The sequence below is a fragment of the Cervus canadensis genome, chromosome 28 (assembly GCF_019320065.1).
Source record: "Cervus canadensis isolate Bull #8, Minnesota chromosome 28, ASM1932006v1, whole genome shotgun sequence".
In the NCBI taxonomy this organism is placed as follows: Eukaryota; Metazoa; Chordata; class Mammalia; order Artiodactyla; family Cervidae; genus Cervus; species Cervus canadensis.
Genome location: NC_057413.1, coordinates 31,728,022 through 31,752,553, shown reverse-complemented (window position 1 = coordinate 31,752,553; position 24,532 = coordinate 31,728,022). Strand labels below are relative to the sequence as shown.

The window sequence follows — 24,532 nt, the reverse complement described above, 5'->3', positions numbered from 1 at the left end:
CATCAGGTGAGGCCTTAGTGGGCTTAAAGGGAGAACAGGCAGCTTGCAAATTTAGCAGGAGTAGCAGAGACTTGTGAAAGCTTGACTGAAGTTGGCTGGGAACTCGTGCTGCAGAACACTACAGCTTGGTAGGCTAGAGGGTTCTGGAGTTGCAGACTGTTTAGAGTCAAGCATGGTAGTTGGCACAGGGGAGAATTTGAGCTGAATGACAAACTTCAGAGGACCTGTGATTGGGTGAAGAATGAGACACAAGAGTACTGACTGCTGGAGGGAAAATGAGTTATTGAGAGCTCATCCTGGAGAGAAGTATGTCTGCAACTTGAGATTTCGTCCCTGGCCTTGTTCGGTAGTGTTTTCATCAGTTAGTTGGGCATAGAAATCGGTAGCATGTTGTTAGGGTGTGTGGAGTACACAGAAGAGTAGGAACACTTTGCAGTGACTGTGTTACTGATGATGAGGAACTGATGTGCAAGAGGTCTGCGGTAAATGTAAGGGAAATGGAAAGTCGTGCACTCAGGTTCCCAAGTCCTTCATTTGTTCCTACAACTCTGCTGTTATGAGCTGATAAAGGGCTCTGGTGTTTCAGTTGTAAACAGCAGAATCAAGAGGTTTGCCCCCATGGCCCTCAACAGTGTCATGCAGCAGGCAGGTGTTAAATGCGGGTAAAGCGGGTCAGAGTACCTGCTGTGAAGGAAAACACCATACTGGGAGGAGAGTCATGCACTGAAAATATTGGTAGATTGTGAAATCTGGGAAATTCTTTCCGAGGAATAGACTCTTCAGCTGGAGCCTGAAGAAGCGGGTTTTAGCGAGGAAGTAACTGTGGGCAGAGAGCATTCTAGTTAGAGGAAACAGCATGTGCGAAGGCCCTGAGTCTTGAAAGAGGGTGGGATGCCCAGGGACCTGGGCCTTCCCAAAGGCCAGTGTGGCTGGAACTTAGTGAGCAGGCCGAGAGCAACACCAGGGGAGATTTCTAAGCATGTGGGGCAGGTGGTGGCATGTTTGTGTTCTAAGGTCATCTAAGGACGACCCTGGCCCCATGTGGATAGGGGACGGTGGGATCGAGAGGGAGGATGGTGGTCATGCAGCTGACAGGAGAGGTGAGCCAGACCAGCGGGAAGGAGAACAGTTTACACAGCTGTTTAGGAGGTGACTGAACAGGCCTTGGTCCAGTAAGGGAATGATTTTCCTCTGTTCGTACCATGGGGAAAATCAGGATCTAAAATTCTGTGCCCTATCCTCCTAGTTTGGTTCAGGGCAGGACACCACTATTATCAGTTTCTGGTTAAAATTGTTTGTCAGAAGAAATATATTCCTATTTCATTGCTCACATGGAAATGTGAATTTTTTAAGGAAGTTCTTGTGTGCTGAATCAAGTACTTTGATGTTAAGTTGGGTGTATTTTATTTGTGCTATTCATTATAATCAAGAGCACAGTGTAAGCAGTGTGGAGAATAAATCTAACGTTTCTAGAATGGCAGAAGTATCTAGAACTGATCTAGAAGACATGGTACATCTATGTACGTGGTACAGATCTAGAAGACACGGGACATATATTTTGCCTCTATTTTCAGGGTCTAGAGCAGGCACATACATTTTGTATTTATCTGTTCCTTTTAACACTCTAAAGTAGATATCTATTAATTCTGTACATCTGGTTTTGTTTTGTTTTGTTTTCTTTTTTTTTTTTTCCAATTGTGGTTAAGATACACACCAGATAGCTCAGTGGTACAGAATCTGACTGCCAACACAGGAGATGCATTCCCTGGGTCGGGAAGATCCCCTGGAGAAGGAACTGGTGACCCACCCCAGTTCTCTTTCCTGGAAAATTCCAAGGACAGAGTAGTCTGGCAGGATACAGTCCATGGTGTCAAAAAGAGGCGGACGTGACTGAGTGACTGAGAGCACAGACCAATCAGTGTATTCTAAACATTCATAGTGTCATATAGCTATCACCACCACCACCTTCTTCAGAAGGCTTCATTTTGCAAAACTGAAACACCATACCCAGTAAACAATTGCACATCTGATTGGAAAGGGTGATGCTTGTCTGATATCTCAGGAGACACATATTTTATATGGTAAAGCCAAGATTTTCTCCCTCTCTGTTTAAAGGACCCTAAAGTACAAACATGCACAGAGTTGAAGATAAAGAACTATTTCTTGGATGAGTGGAGGAGCACTTGACTTTAGTGTCCTTTGCTCACTTTCTGGGAATGAGGATTTGAAAGTATTGATATCATAGAAAGAGGACTTCGTAGGATGAGAGCATGATGTGAGGCCATAATCTGATGCACCGTGATATTTGATCTCTTATCCCATCATGAAAAAGGGATTCTAAAAAGTGAGGCAAAGATTGTCTTTTGGAGACAATGGAAATTCATCAGTGTACAAAACCCAATGTGCCACATGGCTAAACAAGAGAGTGGGAGTATGATCATAGGCAAATTAGGTATGTATTTATTTATTTATTTATTTATTTAACTAAAGTTTGTGCACACAGCTTGCAGGATCCTAGTTCCCTGACCAGGGATTGCACCTGTGCCCTGAGCAGTGAAAGTGCAGTGTCTTAAACATTGGACCGCCAGGGAATTCCCTGACCCTTTTCTATTTTATCCAATTAGCAAAAGCTCTGATGTGGAGGCAGGTAGGTTTACTACTAACACAAATGGCTAACAAGCATGGCCTCAGTTGTTAGCTGGCTTTGAAAATGTGACTTGTTCTCAGTAGACATTCTTTTCCTTAAATGTTTTACCAGGAATAACGCAAAGTCAGGAGGACGGGGTGATTTGGTCCCAGCCATCAAGTTTCAACACTGTTCTTTGCTAAGAAGTCAGCGCTGCGCCGGAGCCTGCCTGTGAGCTTCTGTGTTTGCGAGGGTGGCAGGGAGCAGAGGGGGTTCCCGTCCCAGGGGGTGTCAGAAATTCTTGGCGATGTCTCTCTTCTATGAGCATTCTGAATTTTCTCTTTGTTTCCTTTTAAACGTTTTTTATCATGGAAAGTTGCACTATTCTTAAACTAGGGAGTAATATTACAGCCCCCCATGGAGCCATCATATAGGTCAAACAGTTCTTCACATTTTGCCATAATTGCTTCGTCTTGTTTTATGTGTCTAGGCTAAACATTAGGCACTTTACCGCTGAATAGTTTTGTGTGCATCTTTAAGAAATAAGGCCCTCTGGGACCTTTTCTCACTGTATAGTTGACCTGTGACCACTGTGTAACTCTCCTGTCTGGAGCAGTGACCGTCCCTTCACAGGATCCATCCAGTCTGCTCCTCTTTTCCCTGTTGTCCCGAAGGTGTCCCCTTGCAGTGGTTTGTCTGCCTCCGGAACCAAATCAAATCCACGTGTTACCTTCTGGTGGTTCAGTCCTAAGCCTCTCCTGATCAAGACAACTTCTGATCCAATGCGGTATTAATGTTCCAGGCATGACCGGCTGCTTCGGATTAGAGCCCTCAGGTGGGGTTATGGCAGTGTCTTGCCAAGGCCTTTACGATTTCACATGTCTGCTGAAGAGAAAAGTTAGCACTCTTGTTCAAATCTGTAAAGTCGGAAACTGGCTGAGCTTCTGGCTCAGCTTCTACAGTAGTATTTATAGTACTTGTCTTTTTGTTTGAACCTTTGATTTTCAGTAGTTTTTGGTCTGTTTGAGAATGGTAGTAGTAATTCTAAATGCTGTATGGAAAAATACTATTAACAAAATAAAGGGTCCCGTTATGTTAGTTGCTAGAGATCCATCAGTAGGGTGCAAAACTGGCATCATTATTTGGAAATTTTTCATAAAATATGTGTGTGTACATACTTTGCTTGGGGCTTGCCAGGTGGCACTTGTGGTAAAGAACTTGCCTGGCAATGTAGGAGACGTAAGTGATGCGAGTTTGATCCCTGGGTAGGGAAGATCCCCTGGAGGAGGGCTTGGCAACCCACTCCAGTATTCTTGCCTGGAGAATCCCATGGACGAGGACCCTGGTAGGCTACAGTCCATACAGTCACAGAGAGTCGGACACGACTGAAGAGACTCAGCAGGCACACACATACTTTGCTTATCTTTGTGAATATGTGTGATAAATTCTTGATTTGTTCAGTCACTGAGGCACAATATTTAAAGACACAGGATTGAAGGCAAGGAGACTTGGTGGAAATATTGGCTCTGCTTCTGTGAGATCCTAGGCAGGAGGCTCCATCTCTCCCTGTGCCTAAATTCCCTCATTTGCAAAGTGAAAGTCATAGCATCTGCTGCAGTGACTTCAGACACTAACTCCCTAGTTAGACCAAACTTCATAGGTTAAGACTGCCCTCACTTCAGACACCAGCCATGGTTTGGGTGTTCCCAGGGCCACTCTCCCTTCTGACCACCTGGCTGCAAATTCAGAGGTTCCCACTCTCCCCTCAGGTTTGAGGCTTTCAGCCTCTTGACATCATTGCAGAGAGGAGAGGGGACCAGAAGTAGGGCTCCGTCATCTGTGATTCAGTCCGTCATAGTTTGATCCATCGATTCACCTGTGTCCTGACATCCAGGCTTGTGCGAGCTTCCCTGGTTGACACCACATCATGTGCATTGTTCCACGGCAGTGTGCCGGGAGGGTGGTGTGTCCTGATTCCTCGGGGAGGGGTAGTCAAAGCTTCATATCTGGGACCCTCCCAGACCTCACCCTGGGTGTCTCTTCCTTTGGCTGGTTCTCATTTGTATTCCTTTCACTACAGTACAACAGTGGACGTCAGGGCAGTGCTTTCCTGGGTCCTGAGAGTCGTTCTGGCAAAGTATCAAACCTGAGGGAGGGGTGTATGTGTGTATGTATGCACGCGCATGCTTTGCTAGTGAAGGTTATGAAGATGTTTTTCTGTACAGTCTTCTCGGAGTTATCTTGTTTTATTTTTCACAGAGATATCCATGGTACTGAAATAGATTTTTGTGAATAATGTATGAGCCAAGTTGCATGTCTGGTGTTGGCGGGGAAGGGGCGGGGCTTTCTTTTGTCTTAGTTTGTCCTTGTACCTTTTTCATACTGTTTAAATGATTATAATTTTGTAGTACTTCTTCAGTAAGTTTTCCCATTTTGTTCTTCTTTCTCAAGTGTCTTGACTATTTTTGGCTTTTTGCATTTCCATGTAAATTTTAGCCTTATTTGTCAAGTTTGATATTTTTGAACAATTGGAGTTTTGATTGAGAATGACTTGGATCTGTAGATCAGTTAAAATTATTGTAATATTGAATCGTCCAGTCCTTGAAAGTATCATTATTAGGTACCACTGTGCAGAATGACCAATACCTACTGTTCTAGGTACCAGTGCTTGGTTCATAAGAGGCAATCGATAATATTTGTAGTTTGAATGAATGGTCATAGGAAAGATGCATGTGGGCATCTGTGCTGTTTTTGAAAGGCTTAGTGTACAGTTTCTGCAAGTTTATTTTCTTACAGCTTTGTCAAATGGCCATCTTTATGTCTCCAGGTGGACTGGTTCAATGGTTACAAAATGTCCCTTGCTACCTACATGAGGTCATTGGCAGGAGACCATGGTTTGGACATCACACAGGATGTGAAACCTCCAAAAAGCCTATATATAGAAGTAAGTATACCTTTAAAAAAAATGGGTGTTTGCTTAATGCTTAGAGTGTGCTTACTTTTGTCCAAAGGAGGGGATATAGGAATATATACTAGTGTATATAGCCATATAACTTGGAGACACCATAGGTTTGGTTTCTGACTCACAATAAGGTGAAATTTCACTGAAACATGTCACACAAATCTTTTGGTTTCCCCGCGCATGTAAAACATGCTTACACTCATCTATTGAGTATGTCTCAGCATTATATACATATTTTATTGCTAAAAAATTCTGCTCTCTGACAATGCAGGGTTGACAGAAATCTTTAGTTTGTTAAAGAAAAAAAAAATCAGTATTAGAGAAGCACAATAAAGCAAAGCACAAACAAGAGAGGAAACATAAACCCAAGCCAAAACGTTTACCTGTAATGGGAATGGGATTGAACCATTAAAAATTTCTGGCGGTACCTGTTTATAAAGTTTTAACTTTAGAACGATGTAAGTATTTTACACATTGTTAAAAGAAAATGAAATCAAAGTGAAAAACCAACCCAAAACTCTCCTTGGCATCTCCTTCTGTTTCCTTGCTGTCCGTTCTGACCTATACATATATTCAGAGATTTGCCATTTTTCTTCCTCCCCATCAGAACTGGACAGTTTGAACTGCTAGAATGCCTCAGGAAAGAATGCTAAGCCTAACTACACAGAGAAGATGCAAACAGAGCCTAACGCTTACCTGAAGGTGCATGTGCAGTGCCCAGCTACATGATGGTTACTCCATAATAAAAAAGTAATGTAGATATTGTAAAACATCAGTTTTTCTTTTCAGGTGCGGTGTCTAAAAGACTACGGAGAATTTGAAGTTGAAGATGGTACTTCAGTGCTATTAAAAAAAAAACATAGCCAGGGATTTACTGTCTTAGAATACTTTAACTTTTTAAGAGTGTCAAATGATGGAAATGTTGGAATCAGTAGTAAATTAAATACCACCTTGGGATGATCATTTGTGTCATAGACATTAAGTTTATCATAAAATATCCTTTTATCCTTTGGCTAAAACCTTGAAGCAGAAAGGGACGATACAGTTGACCCTTGAACATCATGTAGGGATAATGGGTGTAGTCAGACTGCCCGCTCCCCACAGGCTCTAGACACACGGGCTTCCATTGTGGCAGCACGCAGACTTGGTAGTTGTGGTGTGTGGGCTCTGCGGCATGTGGATTCTAGAGTTTGTGGGCAGAAGCCTTCCTCTTGATGAGATTTTGTCTCTCAGGATCAATCTGTAAAACTGGGGTAACTTAAAAGCATCATCTACTCTAGTGGACATTAAGGGGCTTCTAACATGTCTTAGCACATCTGAAATAAGTTTTCTATAAAATCTGTGTTATAGATCACCCACATCATGTGAAATATTAATAGGGAAACGTTTTCCTACCATACAGTCCTTTATTCTTGACTCTATGGGGCATGTTTCTCATTGCCCAGAAATGAGAACAAATGTCTTTAGTAGACATTGGAATAACTGTTCAGTGAACAACTCCATCGTTTTTATTTTTTTCCTTTTCTTTTTGGATTCCATAGCTGTAAGACTTAAACATTCAGTTAAGTTAGCCACCAGCCCTTGGCCCATGGGTCTTCATGACTGGTTGGCAGGAGTTTCTTTGGCCGTGGGTCCCACGCGAGGCCTTTGAGCTTGTAGAGAACTGTCAGGCGCACGGTGCTGCTGAAACAGCATCCGCTTCCTTGAGCACTTACTCTACTCGCTTCTTCAGTTCCTTTCTAGAGTTCTCTACGCTGCACTTTCTAATGCACTGTTTTTCATTTTTACTCAGGGATCTATATCTGTCTAGTCTTTGAGTTTCCTTTGGTCACCTGTGAGCTTGAAAAGTCTTCCTGCCTCACTCCCTGCACCTCCCCGTACCAGAATTTAGTCAATGTGCCCTTGTGTGTTAAGCCTTGCTGTTTGGGAGGGAATGAGACCAGGAGATGCCATTCCAGCTCAGAATGAGAGCAGTGAGCTCTCAGGAGATACGGAGGATGAGCCTTAGCCGGGCACCACTGTCCTCACACACAGCGTGTGGCCAGCATTCTTGGGTTACAAAGACGTTTCATCCTTGAAGAATATGGGAGAAGCATTGCACTGTTAGAGGAATGACTGTTCAGACATAGATCCTCGAAGAGGTTTAGTGGAGAATACACTCCTTCCGCTTGCCTTCTTAGTGAACTGTTGCCACAGCCCTTGTGGGCCGTGGCCCAGATCACCTACCAGGCTTTCCTGTGTTTAAATCTTAAAATGCGAACACTGAGGAGAATACCTGCTAGAATTCATAAGTCTTTAGTTTAAATTTAACTTAAGCAAGGAATGCATTTGTGTATAAATTTCCGATTTTAGTATAGCTCTAAGTACCATCAATTTTAGTTGATGAAAATAGCAAATATACTTAAGTTTACTTTAACTCCTTCACTGGTGCAGTTTGAAATATTTATCGTGTATTGCTGCTTTTTAATGACACAACATGTAATTTAAAACACTTTTCATTCCTCTCTCTTCCTCCCCCTCTCCCCTGAGCACTTTTTACCTCGGTGGAAGTACGAGCAGCTGATTAGACAAGGCGTTCTGGAGCATGTGCTGTCATGACCCCTGGCCAGATGGCTGCTAAGACTCCCTCCTGGTGTGAGACTGCACCAACCAAGGTCACTTCTCCACCTCCCTCTCTACCTCCCCAAGGCCCACTGCTTTTTGGTTCTCAGATGGAAAATTTCTTTATGCAGGAATGCTTTGCAGAAGAGTATGGTTAGATTGTTTTCTTTTTTTTCTTATCATTTGGATGTTAATTTCTCTTGTTTTCATTTCTGAATATCATTTCATTACCTTCCATGGTAAACATATTTGTGAATCTGTGTTGTATGTTTGTACTTTGAAGTATTGGTTCTCAAAAGAGAGTTGCACTCTGGCCATGCAGAGAATCCACACACATCCACCCTGCTGTCCACAGCTCTACAGCAGAGTCCAAGGTCAGGGTTTTAGCAGATGCTGAGTTTAAAGAGAATGCTTCCCGGCACGTAAACTGCCATTTCTCATTCTGTCCTCACAGCGTGCAGGAGGTTTGAGTTTCTATCGTACAGGATTCTCCCCTTTGTGTAGTAAGCTGTCTCTGTAATCACAACGTCCTACAATTCCCCAAATGCTCCCCTGTGTTTCAGTTTCATGCCAGTGAACACTTGTTAGATGTTCGTCTCTTTTAAACACTGAGGGAGAGCTTCAGCTGGTGTGAAGGGAGGCCTCGTGTCCCTCTGCCTCTTGAATTGTTGCTGGAAGTGTGCTGTGCAGGCCAGGGAGCTGCGTTTCCGAAGTTTGTTTCCAAATCCCATGGGCAGGTGGAGCTGGCGGTCTCTAAAGGACACAATGGATTTTGCCCATTTCCAGTGGTGGCTGGTCTGGCTCGTGCCTGTGTGCAAGCTTGTGTCGCAGGATGTCCATTTTGGAAAAGGAAATTGAGATTGGGGCTAGGAAAGGAATTTTGTGCAATTTCGCCCCAAGAGTCACATTGACCAAAAAGTCACAGGAAGAGCTGATCAGCTAAGTGGAGGGCAATTTCTACTGTCCATTGAAATGATAGGCATCAGAGAGGCACAAGGGGGTCCTAGCTGCTGGTCAATACCCTTTCTCCACCAGTCCCCTCCATGACCAGCCCAGTAATCTCGGAGACATTCAAGTTTAAAACCCAGATAAACCCAGTACCTGGCGCTCTCTGTACAATGTATTACTTAGACGGGAATATTTCAGGCCAAAATTATACTCAAGTAGTCAAGCTACGGAGAGCCTCTACCTAGGGTGTGGATCTGCATATTTTCACAACACACGCATTAGAACTTAGGTCAGCAGGCAGCCCTTGGCAGATTCTTTTCCAAGGTGTGCAGCTCACAGGATCTGGTTCCCGACCGTGGATTGAACCTGCACCCTGGGCATTGAAAGCACAGAGCCCTAACCATGTACCTCTAGGGAATCCCCTCATCTTAAAAATACTTCTTTCCATAGATTCATAGCCAGATCAGATTTTCATCTGAATCTCTGCCAGTAAACAATAAGGAAAATTTCTCTAGTGAATGGGATGGATGATGTTTTACCTGTAGGCCAGTGGTCACTTCCCTTGCATTCTGCTCTTCCAAGCATGTGGAACCATGTGCAGGGGAGCCCAGAGTGCATGTGAGTCAGCTGTGAGGAGAAACCTGCAGTAAAGGCCAATGCCCTGTTGCCAGCCCAGCATCATTCCTGTATATAAACCGTATGATATACTTTTCTGATTCATTCCCAAAATAAAATAATAAGTATAGTTCTTATTTAAAGTAAATGTATACTGGTTGAAAAGTTAAAATTTTGTAGGTTTTATTTATGTTGGCTGGTTCTATAGAGTTGTGTCTAGAATTTTAAAATATACATATTTTTAATTTAAAGGTAATGCACAATTAAAAAGATAACAGAAAGCATACAATGTAGAAAATCAAAGTAAGTTCCCATTTTACCTACTCAATGCCACCGTCCAGTCTGCCCATTGTTAACTGATTATGGATATATAATGCAATCCCATTTCAGGTGTTTTTCCAATGAAATACTTTTCAGTTTTTTTTCCTGATGTGAATGGAATCTTCTTTTCTGTTACATTTTCTAACTGGTTTTGGCTGATAAATATTAAAAAGCAGTATATGATGATGATTTGGCCACTTTCCTATATTAAGTCATCTCTTTTTCACATTGATTTTGTCATCTGGAAGTTTCAGAAAAATGTTGACTACTGCTGGTAATAGCTGGCAGCTTATCATTTTCCTCACTCAACCTGAATGACACTGTCTTCATCTCTCTGCCCCATACTTCTCCAGGAAAACTGCTGAGACTTGTGGCCTCCCTCAGTGCAGCCTGACACTTCAAAATAAATTTAAAACGGTAGTAAAACAGTGGTAATAACATGTTTTCCAAGTGTACTTTTGGAACTTGAGTGATGATCATATATGGTTTCTCTCTTAACTCCCTAACGTTATGGATTGCATATATATATAACTGTTGTGCTATCTTACAGTCCATTTGTAGCATTCTTTTGGCCATGGTGTGTTAACCAGTCATTGAACTGCAAGATTTGATTTGCTGTTATTTTCTTGTGGAATTCTGCAATGTTGAGTGATGCTGTTTTATAGTGCTTAGCAAGAAGGGATGAATGTGTATGTATTCGCATACGTGTCTCTGCTTTGTCAGTGTTTCCAGTCATCTGTTCCTATGAAACAGCCATCCGAACACAATGGCTTTAAACCACACCATTTGATTGACTTTCCCAGCTCTGCAGGTTGACTGGGCTCTACTGGGAGGTTCTGCAGCTCTTGCTTAGGGTCCCTGTTGCAGGTGCATTCCTCTGGTGGCCTGACGGGGATGGCTTGGCCTCTGTTCTCCATGTGGGCCTCTTGCGAGGTTCTCTCCAGTGAGCTGGTTGGGCTTCTTACCTGGCAGCTTGGAACCCTGCAGGGTTAAGAGGGTGGATGTGGGTGCTGGTAATTTTCTGAACAACTAGGCCTGGTAGTGGACTAGCACCATTTTCTGCCAAAATTCAGTCAACTAATACAGCCCCGGTTGCTCAGAATCAATGAAGAGGCCACGTGGACCACATAAAGGCAGAACAGCAAGAGGCCCCACAGTCAGATGGGGTGTCAGTGTTCTGATGTCAGTTTTTAGTGGAGCAAGTTCCTTTATCTATTTTTCATAGACATGTACCTTTGAAAATGGCATTGATACCTATCTAACTATCTCAGTATAAATCTTCTTTGGAGAGAGATACTTGATGATTTTTTCTTTTCTTTTCTTTAGTTTGTAGTCAAACTTTTCTACTTTTTCTTAGGTAAATTTCAGTTAGTCTTTTTTCCTAAGCTTTTTTAAATCTATATTTTGAGATGTATTAAGGCAGTTTTTGTTTTTTTTCTTTCATTTCACTACATATGATTATCCCTAATATGTGTCTGTCTTTCCTTTCTCGTCTTAGCCCTATAACTGGAAGAAGTATCTGTATTGATACTGTATTAATCCTCTAGGATGTAGAGGAGGGAGGTGCTAATTTCACGTGGTCTATTGCTTTTCACAATTGATGGTATTTTAGGATGAGTTGAATTTATTCTATTTGTGACATTACAAAAACAATGTTTTCATATAGAACAAAAAGTAGTAACAAAGAAGGCAGCCATCTGCAAGCCAAAGACAAAGACCTCAGGAGAAACAATCCTGCTAATAAGTTTGATCTCGGATTTCCAGCCTCCAGAATTGTAAGAAAATAAATTACTTTTGTTTCAGTCACCCAGTCTGTAATATTTTGTTTTGGCAACCCCTGCAAACTAATAGAGGACGTTTAGTACCTTTTTTTTGTTTTTTTAATGTATTTACCTAATTGACAGACACTTGAAGAGATTCCATCCTTTTGCTGTTATAGACAAAGCTATATGTGGACCCTTGTGGATACATCATTTTACACATGCACAGCTTTGTGTGTAGGATAATTGTACTTTTGATGGCTCTTGCTGAAATATATAGGAATTATATTTTATGCTACACCAGGAGTTTCGAGAGTCACTCCCCCTAACCTTCTTTGCCAACACTATGTTATTTCCAGTTGGGGCTGTTACAGAAAAGATGCCAGGAATGTCGATGTACAAGTCTGTTCTGAGTGTGTATTTCCTTTGCTTTGGCCAATAAAATGGAGTAAACTGGCTGGGTCTTAATGTAGGTGTGAGTGTAACTTTTGAAGAAACTTCCAAACTCCTCCAAGGTGGTTGTGCACTTTGCATTCACACCAGCAGTGTATGAGTTCCAATTCTGCATCCAGTCCAATACTTGGTATGGTTAGCCTTTTAAATGTCACCCATTCTAATGGGTGTGTAGTGCTATCTCACTGAGATTTTAATTTCTATTTTCCTGATGACTTATAAGAGATGGGAATACCCGGCCACCTAATCTCCCTCCTGAGAAATCTGTATGCAGGTCAGGAAGCAACACTTAGAAGTGGACATGGAACAACAGACTGGTTCCAAATTGGAAAAGGAGTATGTCAAGGCTGTATATTGCCACCCTGCTTTTTTAACCTATATGCAGAGTACATCATGAGAAATGCTGGGCTGGATGAAGCACAAGCTGGAATCAAGATTGCTGGGATGAAATACTGAAATATAGAAATATTGGTATTTCTATCAATAACCTCAGATATGGAGATGACCCCAGCATCAAGGCAGAAAGTGAAGAAGAAAAAAAGAGCCTCTTCATGAAAGTGAAAGAGGAGAGTGAAAAGGTTGGCTTAAAACTCAACATTCAGAAAACTAAGATCATGGCATCTGGTCCCATCAATTCATGGCAAATAGACGGGGAAGCAATGGAAACAGTGACGGTGATTTTCTGGGCTCCAAAATCACTGCAGATGTTGACTGAAGCCATGAAATTAAAAGATACTTGTTCCTTGGAAGAAAAGTTATGACCAACCTAGACAGCATATTGAAAAGCAGAGACATTGCTTTGCCAACAAAGGTCCATCTTGTCAAAGCTGTGGTTTGTCCAGTGGTCATGTATGGGTGTGAGAGTTGGGGAATAAAGGAGAGCTGAGGGCCGAAGAATTGATGCTTTTGGACTGTGATGTTGAAGAAGACTTGAGAGTCCCTTGGGCCGCAAGGAGATCCAAACAGTCCATCCTAAAGGAAATCAGCCCTGAATGTTCATTGGAAGGACTGATGTTGACATTGAAACTCCAAAACTTTAGCCACCTGATGCAAAGAACTGACTCATTTGAAAAGACCCTGATGCTGGGAAAGATTGAAGGCGTCAGGGGAAGGGGACGACAGAGCATGAGATGTTGGATGGCATCACCGACTCAATAGACATGAGTTTGTAAAACCTCCAGGAGTTGGTGATGGACAGGGAAGCCTGGTGTGCTGCAGTCCATGGGAATGGAAAGAGTTGGACACAACTGAGCAGCTGAACTGAACTGAACTGATGTTGATATTTTCATAAAATTTGAAGAATAGTGTAGATGCATAAAAATATATTAATAAAATTATGAAACAGAGACTTTACTCATAGTATAGAAAAACTTGATACAGTATTAATAGTTTGTCTTGGGGCTCTCCCTTAGCAGTGACTATCTAGTTAGCTTTCACTTTCTGCCAATCTCATGAACCACACTCTATAAAAATTAAGCTTTAGAGACAAATTAATGACCTAAATATCTTTTCTGTGATTCTGTGTTTTGACTCACTTGTGTAGTTTATCTTCCAATGACTTTCTAACGTCTAGTTTTACTAAGTACAACTTCTTATATTTTTCCAACTCTACTTTGTTAGATTCTACATGCAAGGTTTTCATCTTGGAGAGTTCGGATTCCAAGACTTTAATTCTGAGTTCCATCTGTTGAGATCCTGCTTTTATCTAAAGCATATTGAAAAAGGTAACATTTTAAAAATAATTATAACCTGGAATATTATATTTGTTCCCTTTAGTGTTGAGTCAGTTTTTCAGAGAGAGATTTTAAGAGTGAAAAAAAAAATAGAATGGAAGTTTAAAATAATTATCGACAATGTCAAGTGAATTAAATATGAATTATAAAATTAAAGTGAAATCATTATTATAGTAGTACTTATATACTGACAATTCAAAGAATAAGAGGATCAACTTAAAATTTTAAAAATTGAACAAGACAACTTAAGAATAATTCAAGAGGATGGTACTAGCTCTAAACCACAATGTTTTCTTTTATTCCTCATTGTCTTGTTTTATGCCAATTGATCTTATAAGTAAAAGGATTCTCCTGTGAGAATCATTCTGATAGGTCAATTTAGTGTAAGTGTGATGAAAACTGAAATATCTAAATGGAGAACAAGTGTCCCCTTCTTTGAAATCTATAAAACAAACTGCTGTAAGGGAAATAGAGGAAACACATAAGCTGTTTACATCTGGAATGTAATCTGCAGTGAAAGTGAATTCAAGCACATGACAGATCAACGAATTAACCTGCAAAAATAGTTTGACTTCTTTTTATTTCTCTGCTAGATCCTGTCTCCCTCTTTCCTCAGTCTCCTGTTTATACTGCTCAACTTGACTGTGTTCTATTACATTCTTTTTTCTATATGACTTTTGAGATTCATTACTTCTTGCTCCAAACTCTTTTTCTTCTCTCTAGTTTTTTACATTTCTTTTGCATTCCTTTCATAGATAATAACTCCTATTGAACACTTGATTTTTCTGCATCCAGTGCAGACATTTTGAAAATGCAGTTTCCAGCTCTGCTGGAAGATCATCACTCTTCAGGAATACAACAATACCAATTGGTAATGAAGAAAGTGGACTGAGCACAGCCTAACTCAAACCCAGGATCAAATAAATATCTATATTGTAGAATGTAGGACCAGGAATTATTAAGAGAATCAAGAAAGATGTTCACACCACCAAGAATCACAGAACATATTCTTCACTGTCATCTTTGTCACACAATGTTTGTACTTGATTTTACACTCTTTTATTGTTCTACAATAATGTTTTTCTATCTTTCCTGCATAAAATGACTATAAGTCACCTCTTCGTAGACCGTCTCTTACTCCATCCCCTCATCTTAATGTCCCAGTGTTTTAAAGAAGCTTGAGGGATGGATACTGTATTCAGTTATCTAGGGCTAGTTTAATAAATGCCTCCCAAAAGGAGACTGTGAGAATAAGACTCTGGGTATGCTGGGTCCCTCTCTGGGGTGAGTGTGGGTCTGACCCACTCTTCATGGGAGCCCTGTGCTGGATCAGTGTGTTTTGTATATGGGGGGTCCCTCTCTGGGGTGAGTGTGGGTCTGTCTAGATTTCATGTGGGGTTATTGGGGGCCCTGTGCAGCAGCAGTGCTGGATCAGTGTGGGTGTATGGGGGGGGGGTCCCTCTCTGGGGTGAGTGTGGGTCTGTCGAGGTCTCTGTGGGGATATTGGGGGCCCTGTGCTGGATCAGTGTGGGTGTAGGGAGTGTCCCTCTCTGGGGTGAGTGTGGGTCTGTCGAGGTCTCTGTGGGGTTATTGGGGGCCCTGTGCTGGATCAGTGTGGGTGTATGGGGAGTCTCTCTCTGGGGTGAGTGTGGGTCTGACCCACTCCTCATGGGGGCCCTGTGCTGGATCAGTGTAGGTGTATGGGGGGTCCCTCTCTGAGGTGAGTGTGTGTCTGTCGAGGTCTCTGTGGGGTTATTGGGGGCCCTGTGCTGGATCAGTGTGGGTGTAGGGGGTGTCCCTCTCTGGGGTGAGTGTGGGTCTGTCGAGGTTTCATGTGGGGTTATTGGGGGCCCTGTGCAGCAGCAGTGCTGGGTCACTGTGGGTGTATGGGGGGTCTCTCTCTGGGGTGAGTGTGGGTCTGACCCACTCCTCATGGGGGCCCTGTGCTGGATCAGTGTAGGTGTATGGGGGGTGTCTCTCTGGGGTGAGTGTGGGTCTGTCGAGGTCTCTGTGGGGTTATTGGGGGCCCTGTGCAGCAGCAGTGCTGGGTTACTGTGGGTATATGGAGGGTCCCTCTCTGGGGTGAGTGCAGGTCTGTCGAGGGCTCTGTGGGGTTACTGGGGGCCCTGTGCAGCAGCAGTGCTGGGTCACTGTGAGTATATGGGGGGTCCCAGTCTGGCGTGAGTGTGGTTCTGTCGAGGTCTCTGTGGGGTTATTGGGGGCCCTGGGCAGCAGCAGTGCTGGATCACTGTGAGTATATGGGGGGTCTCTCTCTGGGGTGAGTGTGGGTCTGACCCACTCTTCATGGGGGCCCTGTGCTGGATCAGTGTGTTGTGTATATGGGGGGTCGCTCTCTGGGGTGAGTGTGGGTCTCTCGAGGTTTCATGTGGGGTTATTGGGGGCCCTGTGCAGCAGCAGTGCTGGGTCACTGTGGGTGTATGGGGGGTCTCTCTATGGGGTGAGTGTGGGTCTGACCCACTCTTCGTGGGGGCCCTGTGCTGGATCAGTGTGGGTGTATGGGGGGATCCCTATCTGGGGAGAGTGTGTGTCTGTCGAGGTCTCTGAGGGGTTATTGGGGGCCCTGTGCTGGATCAGTGTGGGTGTATGGGGAGTCTCGCTCTGGGGTGAGTGTGGGTCTGACCCACTCCTCATGGGGGCCCTGTGCTGGATCAGTGTAGGTGTATGGGGGATCCCTCTCTGGGGTGAGTGCAGGTCTGTCGAGGGCTCTGTGGGGTTATTGGGGGCCCTGTGCAGCAGCAATGCTGGGTCACTGTGTGTATATGGGGGGTGTCTCTCTGGGGTGAGTGTGGGTCTGTCGAGGTCTCTGTGGGGTGATTGGGGGCCCTGTGCTGGGTCACTGGGTGTATACGGGGGGTCTCTCTCTGGGGTGAGTGTGGGTCTTACCCACTCTTCACACATCCCTCCAGCACTGTCCTCTCTGCCCCTCATGGCAGGAGAAGGAAGGGACTCTCTATGTCTGGTTTCTTGCTGTTCTGTCAGTGTCCCTTCTGCGTCATGTCTCCGGAAGGGCACCTTAGTTCCAGATCCCCCAACTCAGCGCTCACCTCTTGGTGCCTCTGAGAGGCCCTGGCAGCAGCCAGGCTCAGGATCCAAGCTCTGTGCTCCCCTCTCCTGAACTCTCGAGGTCACTCGATGGCCTAGGACACAATGCCTCCCGTCAGACCCTGGCTGAGCCCCCACCGCTGTGCCCACCGTGGGGGATGCGGTGCAGAGTCAGGACTAGTCTCCAGGGAGGAACCACAGCACAAGTAGGCCTGTGCCCACTGCCCCCACAGCCCCGGGCCTGGTCCCACATGTGGGGGCCCTGACAGGCATGGAGGCAGGGCCGTTCCTGCCAGCTCCTGGATCAGAGGCCCCCTTCTGGAGGGGGACTGTGCACCAGGGCAGTGTCTGTGACATAGAGCCCAGAATCTCTCTGGAGAAATGCTCGTCTCCCCGCTTTCCAGCTTGGATGAGCCCAAGGAGGAAAGCTGATGGCGTGTTCATTTTCTGCAGGTCCCTTCCATGCATGCTGGGTGACACATCCTGGCTGCTGGTGTCTTCCACCCCGGCCTCTGGAGTGAGTAAGACTGAGTGCAGGCGAGACCTTCTGTGACTCCTGAACAGTCCCTGGGCCTGTTGAGTCCTACCTGTACCCTGGGAGCCCCCTTGGGCCACACATGTAGGTAGAGATCACGGACTGTGAGTCTGTCCTGAGTACCCAGTCCTGTAAAAGCTGATTGCTACAGTGGGGAAAAGTGAAGCTTCTCTGCTTGAGCTTCTGTTGCCTCTGGGAGCTTGGCCCTCTGTTCAGGGCCTCCAGGTGGCCTCCCTCAGACAGGTCCGGGGAACTAGAGTAGAGGGGAGACTCTGGAGTGATGCCAGCATGAGCCACCAGGCCCCTCACTTCTTTCCTCTGGCCCTGTGGACGGTGGTGGAACACCAATGCTCCTTGGTAAATGCACCATCTATGGGCTCCCCTGCCACTAACATCCTTCCTCTGCATCCCATCCCAGGGGCACAGCATCCTGCTCTCAGACCGTGAGGTGCCTCCGCACACAGTCATGACCATGCTCATTCACTGGGGGAGGTGGTCTCTGTAAGCATGGCTGTCCTCTCCTCCAGGGCTGGGTGGGACCAGCCCTCGGAAGCTTCCATGCTCTGCACTGCACACTCTTAGAGCGGGGTCCTCTCCGAGTGTGTGGTCCTCATTCTTGCTGCTGCTTCAGAGCAGGAGAAAGGCAGGGGGAGGGTGATGAACCTCGCCTATCTTGTCCCAGCCACATCTGGGAGAGAAAGGGGATTTCAGCGCAGCAGCATCTATGCTGCTGTTACTCGGGGGTGAGGCTTGTCCCACCTCTGGACTCCCCTCCTTATTCTGACATGGGAGTTTGTCCCTGACACTTCTTGAGCCTGAGGGGAATTTCAGCTTCTGAACACACCTCCCCTACCAGCTGCACAACGTCCAGGTGGAGAGACAGTAGGATAGAACTGAGCAAGATCCTGAGAAGGGCGAGGTCTTTAGGTTTAGTTCACTGTGACATGTCCTAAACGCTGTTGCTTGTTTCTCTAATGCTGGTATTATGGAAACTGAAGGCGCAGTTATGAAACTGGGATGAGGGTGAGTATCCATGCTGCGGTCACCCTCCCTCCACGGCCCCATCCCGTCTGGAAGTCAAAGCAGGCACCTGGGAAGCATGGACCCTGATGCCTTCCATCTCCCTCAGTGAGGCACCGACAGGCCACTACCCCTGCTCATGGGAAAAAAACATTTATTTCATGAAACAAAATTTCTGGTAGGAAGAAGCCTTTACCACACAGAGGATGTGCTAACATTCGAGAAAAATGTATTTATCTGCATGGTATGCATTTTTTCCTTGCAGGAGAGTTTTCCTACCCGGAATGCTGTGAAAAGCATGTTCGGATTCACCAGAAGAGGTAAATTTTGAGGGAGACCATGCCTTGGACGGTGGAGGGAATGGCCTGTGACCCGTGTCACTCGTGAGCCATGCTGGCAGACTATGCCTGGAGGGGGACCTGGCTCCCTGGGTGAGAAGGCCCACCTGCTGTCCCTGGGACTGGTCCACTTTTTTGAAAAGCTATGGCCCATTCGGGTGCCTTGGTGATAACGGGGTGTATCTCTCCTCATTCTCCTTTCCTCTTGGTAAGACAGGATTCTGTGGTGGCAGTAATGTGGACCTCGGGGCCCTGGAATTCTGCTTGGTACCAGTTTAACTCCGTGGCGTGAGGTCCCTGGTGAAACACCATCCTCTCCTTTAGGATCTGCCCAACAGCTGTCATGAGAGTCTGAGCCTCAACAGCCCTGCTGTCCATGGTCAATTTGCTCTTGATTGATTCTTGGCTCTGGACAGTGGCTATTTCCGGCCTGCCTTTTGGCAAGGACTCTTCTGGTTCTCTGCCTTTACTGGGGAAAATCCATTGCAGAAGGAGCTTAATCCTTTCTTTGAAGCTTTCTGATGGAACCTGTCTCTTCTTTAGGACTAACTGCCGAAACTTGCTTCTTAGGGACTCTGTTGATTCTTTTTTCTGGCCAGGATGACTCATCCCTTGGGCTTGGTAAGCCCTCCGTTCTGCCAGCCCCTTTTTAATCTGTCTTAATTTGGGCCTTATATATTTCTCTCTCCCATCCTAGGGAACAGACTCCTTGCAATGGCTCTTATATTTGAGCTGTCGCCTCATGTCCACCTGCTGCCCCTGGCTGCTCCCTTCACTTGAGGTAGCATCATAGAGTTTTTGGGAATTGCACTTGTCTCCACTGGATAAGATCTGAAAAGAGGACAGAGATTCCTGAGAAGCCAAGATGTTTGCGGCAAGCAACATATTCGAGTGACAGACTTTGAGAAGCACATCGGTGGCACAGTCTTGAAGGAGTACTCCAGTTTCACAGTCTTGAAGGAGCACGCTGGTAGCTCGGCCCTGAGCCTGAGCCTGCTGGTCAGCGAACCCTTGAGACTCAAGCTTACGAGACTGTGTCTCAAAGAGTAGATCTTCTGTATTTGAGGCAGCAGATGTGGTGTTCAGTGAGGGGCTTTCACTGGACCTTGGAGACCATGATCTCCCGAGATCTATATTGATGTCTAGGTATTTGACCTGCACGCTAGGTTCCCTGGTGCCCTTCCCAGCAGAGTCTCCCTCCACGACCTCTTGCGCCCTGGAAGATGGGGAGCATTCATCAAGGTCCACAACTATCACATTAGAGCAAGATGCTGGGGAGGCCTGCCCCCTAGTTTCCTTCTGTGGCTCATTCCTGGCCATGGCTGAACTTGGACTTGGCTCCAGGCTGCCTTTGTCAGCCTCCACAACAGACATGCTGTGCCACATTCTGCCCACAAAGCTGTATGTGGGGGCCTGAGGAGGTGGCTTGTCTTCCTGTCCAGTCAGAGGGGCCTCTGGGGGCTTATGGGTGTCCCCAGGTGTGCGTCCTCCCAGAGCCCCCCGGGCTTCCTCAGTCACCTGTGAGGGGACAGGGAGGGGCCTCTCCAGTGGGGGAACTGCCTCCGCTGTTTTCAGTTTCTCACCTGCATGGGGCTGAGGAGGTTTCCCCAAGCCCTTGGTTAATAGGGCAGTTGAGTGGTATCCAGATTCACAGGTGACCTTCAATGTGGGCACTTGAACCTTTTTCAACTTCAAGCGAAATATGAACTTAAGGACTTTGAAGAGTAGGCTCCACCTGTGCCTCACCCGAAACCTTATTATATGTGCTTCCAACTCCTGCTCAGTATACGGGCTGAGGACAAGAGACTCATGGGAGGTGATCATGGAGGCTTTCCCATCCTGAGAGGACTGTGTACTTTCTGTCTTCATGGGAGCATTTGTCTCTCCCAGAGTGCCTAAAACAAGGTTGTCCACAAGCCTCAAGTGACAGACATTCACAGGGATCTCACTCTCACAGATCTGCTCTGCCTTCCTCTCTGTAAGGACTCCTGAGACTTCTGGTTGCTTCCTGTCTAGGCTCAACTCTATTTCTGATGCAGGTTTTGCTCTTGGGTCCTTCACTGGAGGGTTGGCTGGGAACATGTACAGATCTTTTACGATCTTCCCCACACTCTGCCCCACCTCATGGCACAGGTCTGTCCCTGGTAGGATTTGTGCTGGGCACTTGGACCTCATCTTTTGTACATCCTGGCTCATTTTGCCTCGACCTGCAGAAGATCTTGAGGGCCCCTCCCTGCCCTGTGCCTGACATGGCCTTGGGTATTGATCCTGGGGCTGCATCAGTTTCTGAGATGCTTGGATTCTGCAGGGCAGGCCACTCTGTTGCTGTATGAACCTTTGGGAAATGTGGTGCTCCAGTTTCTTCCAAACCTCAGGGCTGATCAAATGCCCAGGAAGGATGGGGACAGAGCTGTGGGCCTGGGAAGACCTGGTCTCCTGGGATTGGTTGAGAGTGACCTGGCTAAAGACTTCCTGAGAATTTTTAACCAAAGAGGGTAAAGTTCTCCTGCTTTCTAGTTGTTTTCTCCAAAAGTGACATTCCAGGTTTTCAATTGCATTTGAACTGAAAGATGATGCCTTATTTGGGACTGTAGTGCAAGATGTTTCAAAGGACTTCTCAATGCCAATCTGGCGTTGAGAAGATGATGACTGGACTAGGGGGGAGGGTGATAGATGGACAGTGGTTTCTAACTGAGCCTGAGGTTGTGGATGATATTGGGGTATGGTTGGAGTTAAAAATTGAGGTTGGGCCTGGATCTCCATATGAGCCCGAGAAGATGGCTGACAGTGAGGTATATTTAGAGCCAGGGGTATCGGTTGGGCCTGGATCTCCACGTGAGCCCGAGGTGGTGGTTGAAACTGGGGCATGGTTGGAGCTGAGGGTTGTTGGTGGTCCTGGACCTCCATGGAAATCTCAGATGATGGTGGACATTGAGGCATGCTTGCAGTCCAGGGTAGGGATCGGCCCTGGGTCTCCACATGAGCCTGAACAAGTGGTTGAAACTGGGGCATATTTGGAGTCCAAGGTAGGGATTGGTCCTGAATCTCCATGTGAGCTTGAGGTTGTGGTGGTTGACACTGGGACATGGATGGAGTCTGGACTAGGGGCGGAACCTGGGTCTTCATGTGAGCCCGAAGTGGTAGTTGAAAATGAGACATGGTTTGAGCCAAGAGTTGGGATCGCACCTGGGTCTCCATGTGAGCTCGAGGTGATGGTTGAAATTGGGGCGTGAGTGGAGTCCATGGTGGGGGGCGGGCCTGGGTCTCCATGTGAGTCTGAGGTGGTGGCTGAAAGGGAGGCATGGTTGGAACCAAGAGTTGGGGTCGGGCCTGGGACTCCATGTGAGCCCGAGTTGGTGGTAGAGAGTGAGGCATGGTTGAAGCCACGATTTGGGAGCTGGACTGGGTCTCCAATGAAACTTCAGATGATGGTTGACATTGGGGCATGATTGGAGTTAAGGGTAGGGGTTGGGCCTGGGTCTCCATGTGACCCAGAGCTGATGGCTGCAACTGGGGCATGGTGGGAGTCAAGGACTGAGGTTGAGCCTGGGCCACAGGTTGGGTCAAGTGCTTGGCCAATGACAGTTGTGAGGTTACTTTAGCTGGAATATGGAATGGTTTGGCTTTAGAGCGTTCGTTAAATAAGACAGGGCATAACTCTAGAGCTGACCCAGGTACTGTGACAGCAGCTATGAGAGACTCACTGTGCAGAAAGGGGAGACCCCAGAAGAGCTGGCTGCATGTCTTCTGTAGACAGCCCCCCAGAGTGTCAGGATATTGGGGCTTCTCGGGACCAAGCAGCTGATCATGTTTGCCAGTTATGTTCCCGAAGTGTTGGTGACCCAAGGTGTCCTGTTTGTGACCCAGCGACTCGATCCTCTTCCCCAAAGAATTCAGGTGGTAGCCTGCCTCCTTGTCCTTTTCTTTCTCCTCCCAAGACTTCAATTCCACTCTTTTGGTGATTAGTATTTCCAGTAGCTCCTGGACATTAGGGTTGATAAAAGCGAGGCCACCAGCCTCTCCCTGCCCGTTTCGGGGATCTTCCCAGAATGAGGCCTCTGGTGGGTAGAGGGGAAGGCTTTCTTTCTGGAACTCTAAGTGTGTTGAGGTGGAGAAGCTCCAGGCTGTGGCTGCTTCCTGCCACCAGGCCAGGGCCGATCCAGGGCTGCTTGAATGGACAATCCCTGGGATGGCTGGTCTCCAGGGGGAGTGTGGAGATGACCTGTGTGGGATGGTACCCAGTGTGCGTGTCGTGGAGTCACCCTGAGTGAGACTCAGCATGGAGCCTGATGGTGTTGGGGTAGAGCAGGGTGCTGGAGGTGGAGGGCAGGCTCTCCCATGAGGCGGGCTTGGTGGGGAAGGGGAAACAGCCAGTGGCCAGGGGGAAAGGCTGTCCAGGGGAAAGAAAGGCTCTGGTGTTGGAGAGGCACTCAGGTATGACTCTGAGTAAGTGGAAACTGACCCTGGAGAAATGGCAGAAGTGCAGGGTAGAGGCTGCTTGGTCAGAGGAGCTGGGGAAATGGTGGGAGCCGCCTCTTCCCTGCATGGTGGGTGGGCTCCAGCAGGCACTGCTTTGCAAACCTCACCAGGTGAATCTTGCCATGAGATCTGATGAAAGCTGGCCTTGTCAGGGAACCTCCCCAGGTGTCTGCAGGAGACATGAAGAACAAGCTGCAGCCAGGAGCTGCCAGGCCAGGAGGACCAGACAGGCCAGGCGGCGGGGGGGGGGGGGGGGTGTTGGGGGGGTGCAGCCACACCCCACAGTCCTGCACGGCCCCAGTGCTGACTTCACAGTGATCCTGCTGTTCCTCACCACGGGATGATAGCCATACCCTGCCCTCAGGACTCCTCCCAGCTCAGCCCCAGGCTGCCAGAATCCCTGGGTTTACACCACAGACTCTAGAAGAACCCCCTAGAAAGAAAGGGTAGATTCTCTACCTTTGCAGAAGTGAAGTCAGGTCCCAGACCTCTTCCAGTTCTTCCAGGCAATCTCTGCAAGCTGGAAATCAGCAGACTGGGTCATGGTGGTGAAGATAGGAGCCAGGGGTCTTATAGAAGTTGAGTGCATTGTCTCTTTAAGGGGACACCATTGGGAGACTGGAGCCCAAGCTCCAGTGTCCAACACCACATGATCCCTGACAGTGATGGTGACGCTCAAGAAAGGGTTTATCACTTAACGTTTTTCCATATCCTTTACTCCTTTCTGCCCTCACCACCTACCTGTAGGCGATGGGCAGGCATCACTTTGCAGTTGAACCTGAGCACAGTTAAACCATGTGTCCTATGTGTCCTGGAGGGCTCACTTCCCAATCCAGGTGCTATTAGTCCAATGCAGCCCACACGCCCTTTTGGTACAGAGTCTTTTCCAGGCCCCTCACAGCTCCATTCTACACATGGAATCTGGGAAGTATCTGGATTCTGCCCTCCTTCCCAGAAACCTCCCTGGGGGATCTGCTTCTCAAGGGAGAAGTCCGGCCACTGGCCCCGCTCAGAGCCCGTGGAGCTGGACCTCAGGGCCAGAGTGGTGGGGACTAGCACTCGGGGCACTCACGGCTGG

At 46.6% G+C, this 24,532-nt stretch overlaps 1 protein-coding gene across 1 annotated transcript in view; it reads left to right on the top strand.

Annotated features, from left to right (window-relative positions):
• LOC122429462 overlaps window positions 1-24,532 on the top strand; it is a 105,038-nt gene that overhangs the window by 5,338 nt on the left and 75,168 nt on the right. The window contains exons 4-10 of the mRNA XM_043449786.1: window positions 2,759-2,857; window positions 4,707-4,758; window positions 5,454-5,570; window positions 6,378-6,420; window positions 11,740-11,848; window positions 13,907-14,010; window positions 18,903-18,957. Coding sequence (XP_043305721.1) covers window positions 2,759-2,857; window positions 4,707-4,758; window positions 5,454-5,570; window positions 6,378-6,420; window positions 11,740-11,848; window positions 13,907-14,010; window positions 18,903-18,957 — 579 coding nt within the window. The remainder of the gene's footprint in view (window positions 1-2,758; window positions 2,858-4,706; window positions 4,759-5,453; window positions 5,571-6,377; window positions 6,421-11,739; window positions 11,849-13,906; window positions 14,011-18,902; window positions 18,958-24,532) is intronic.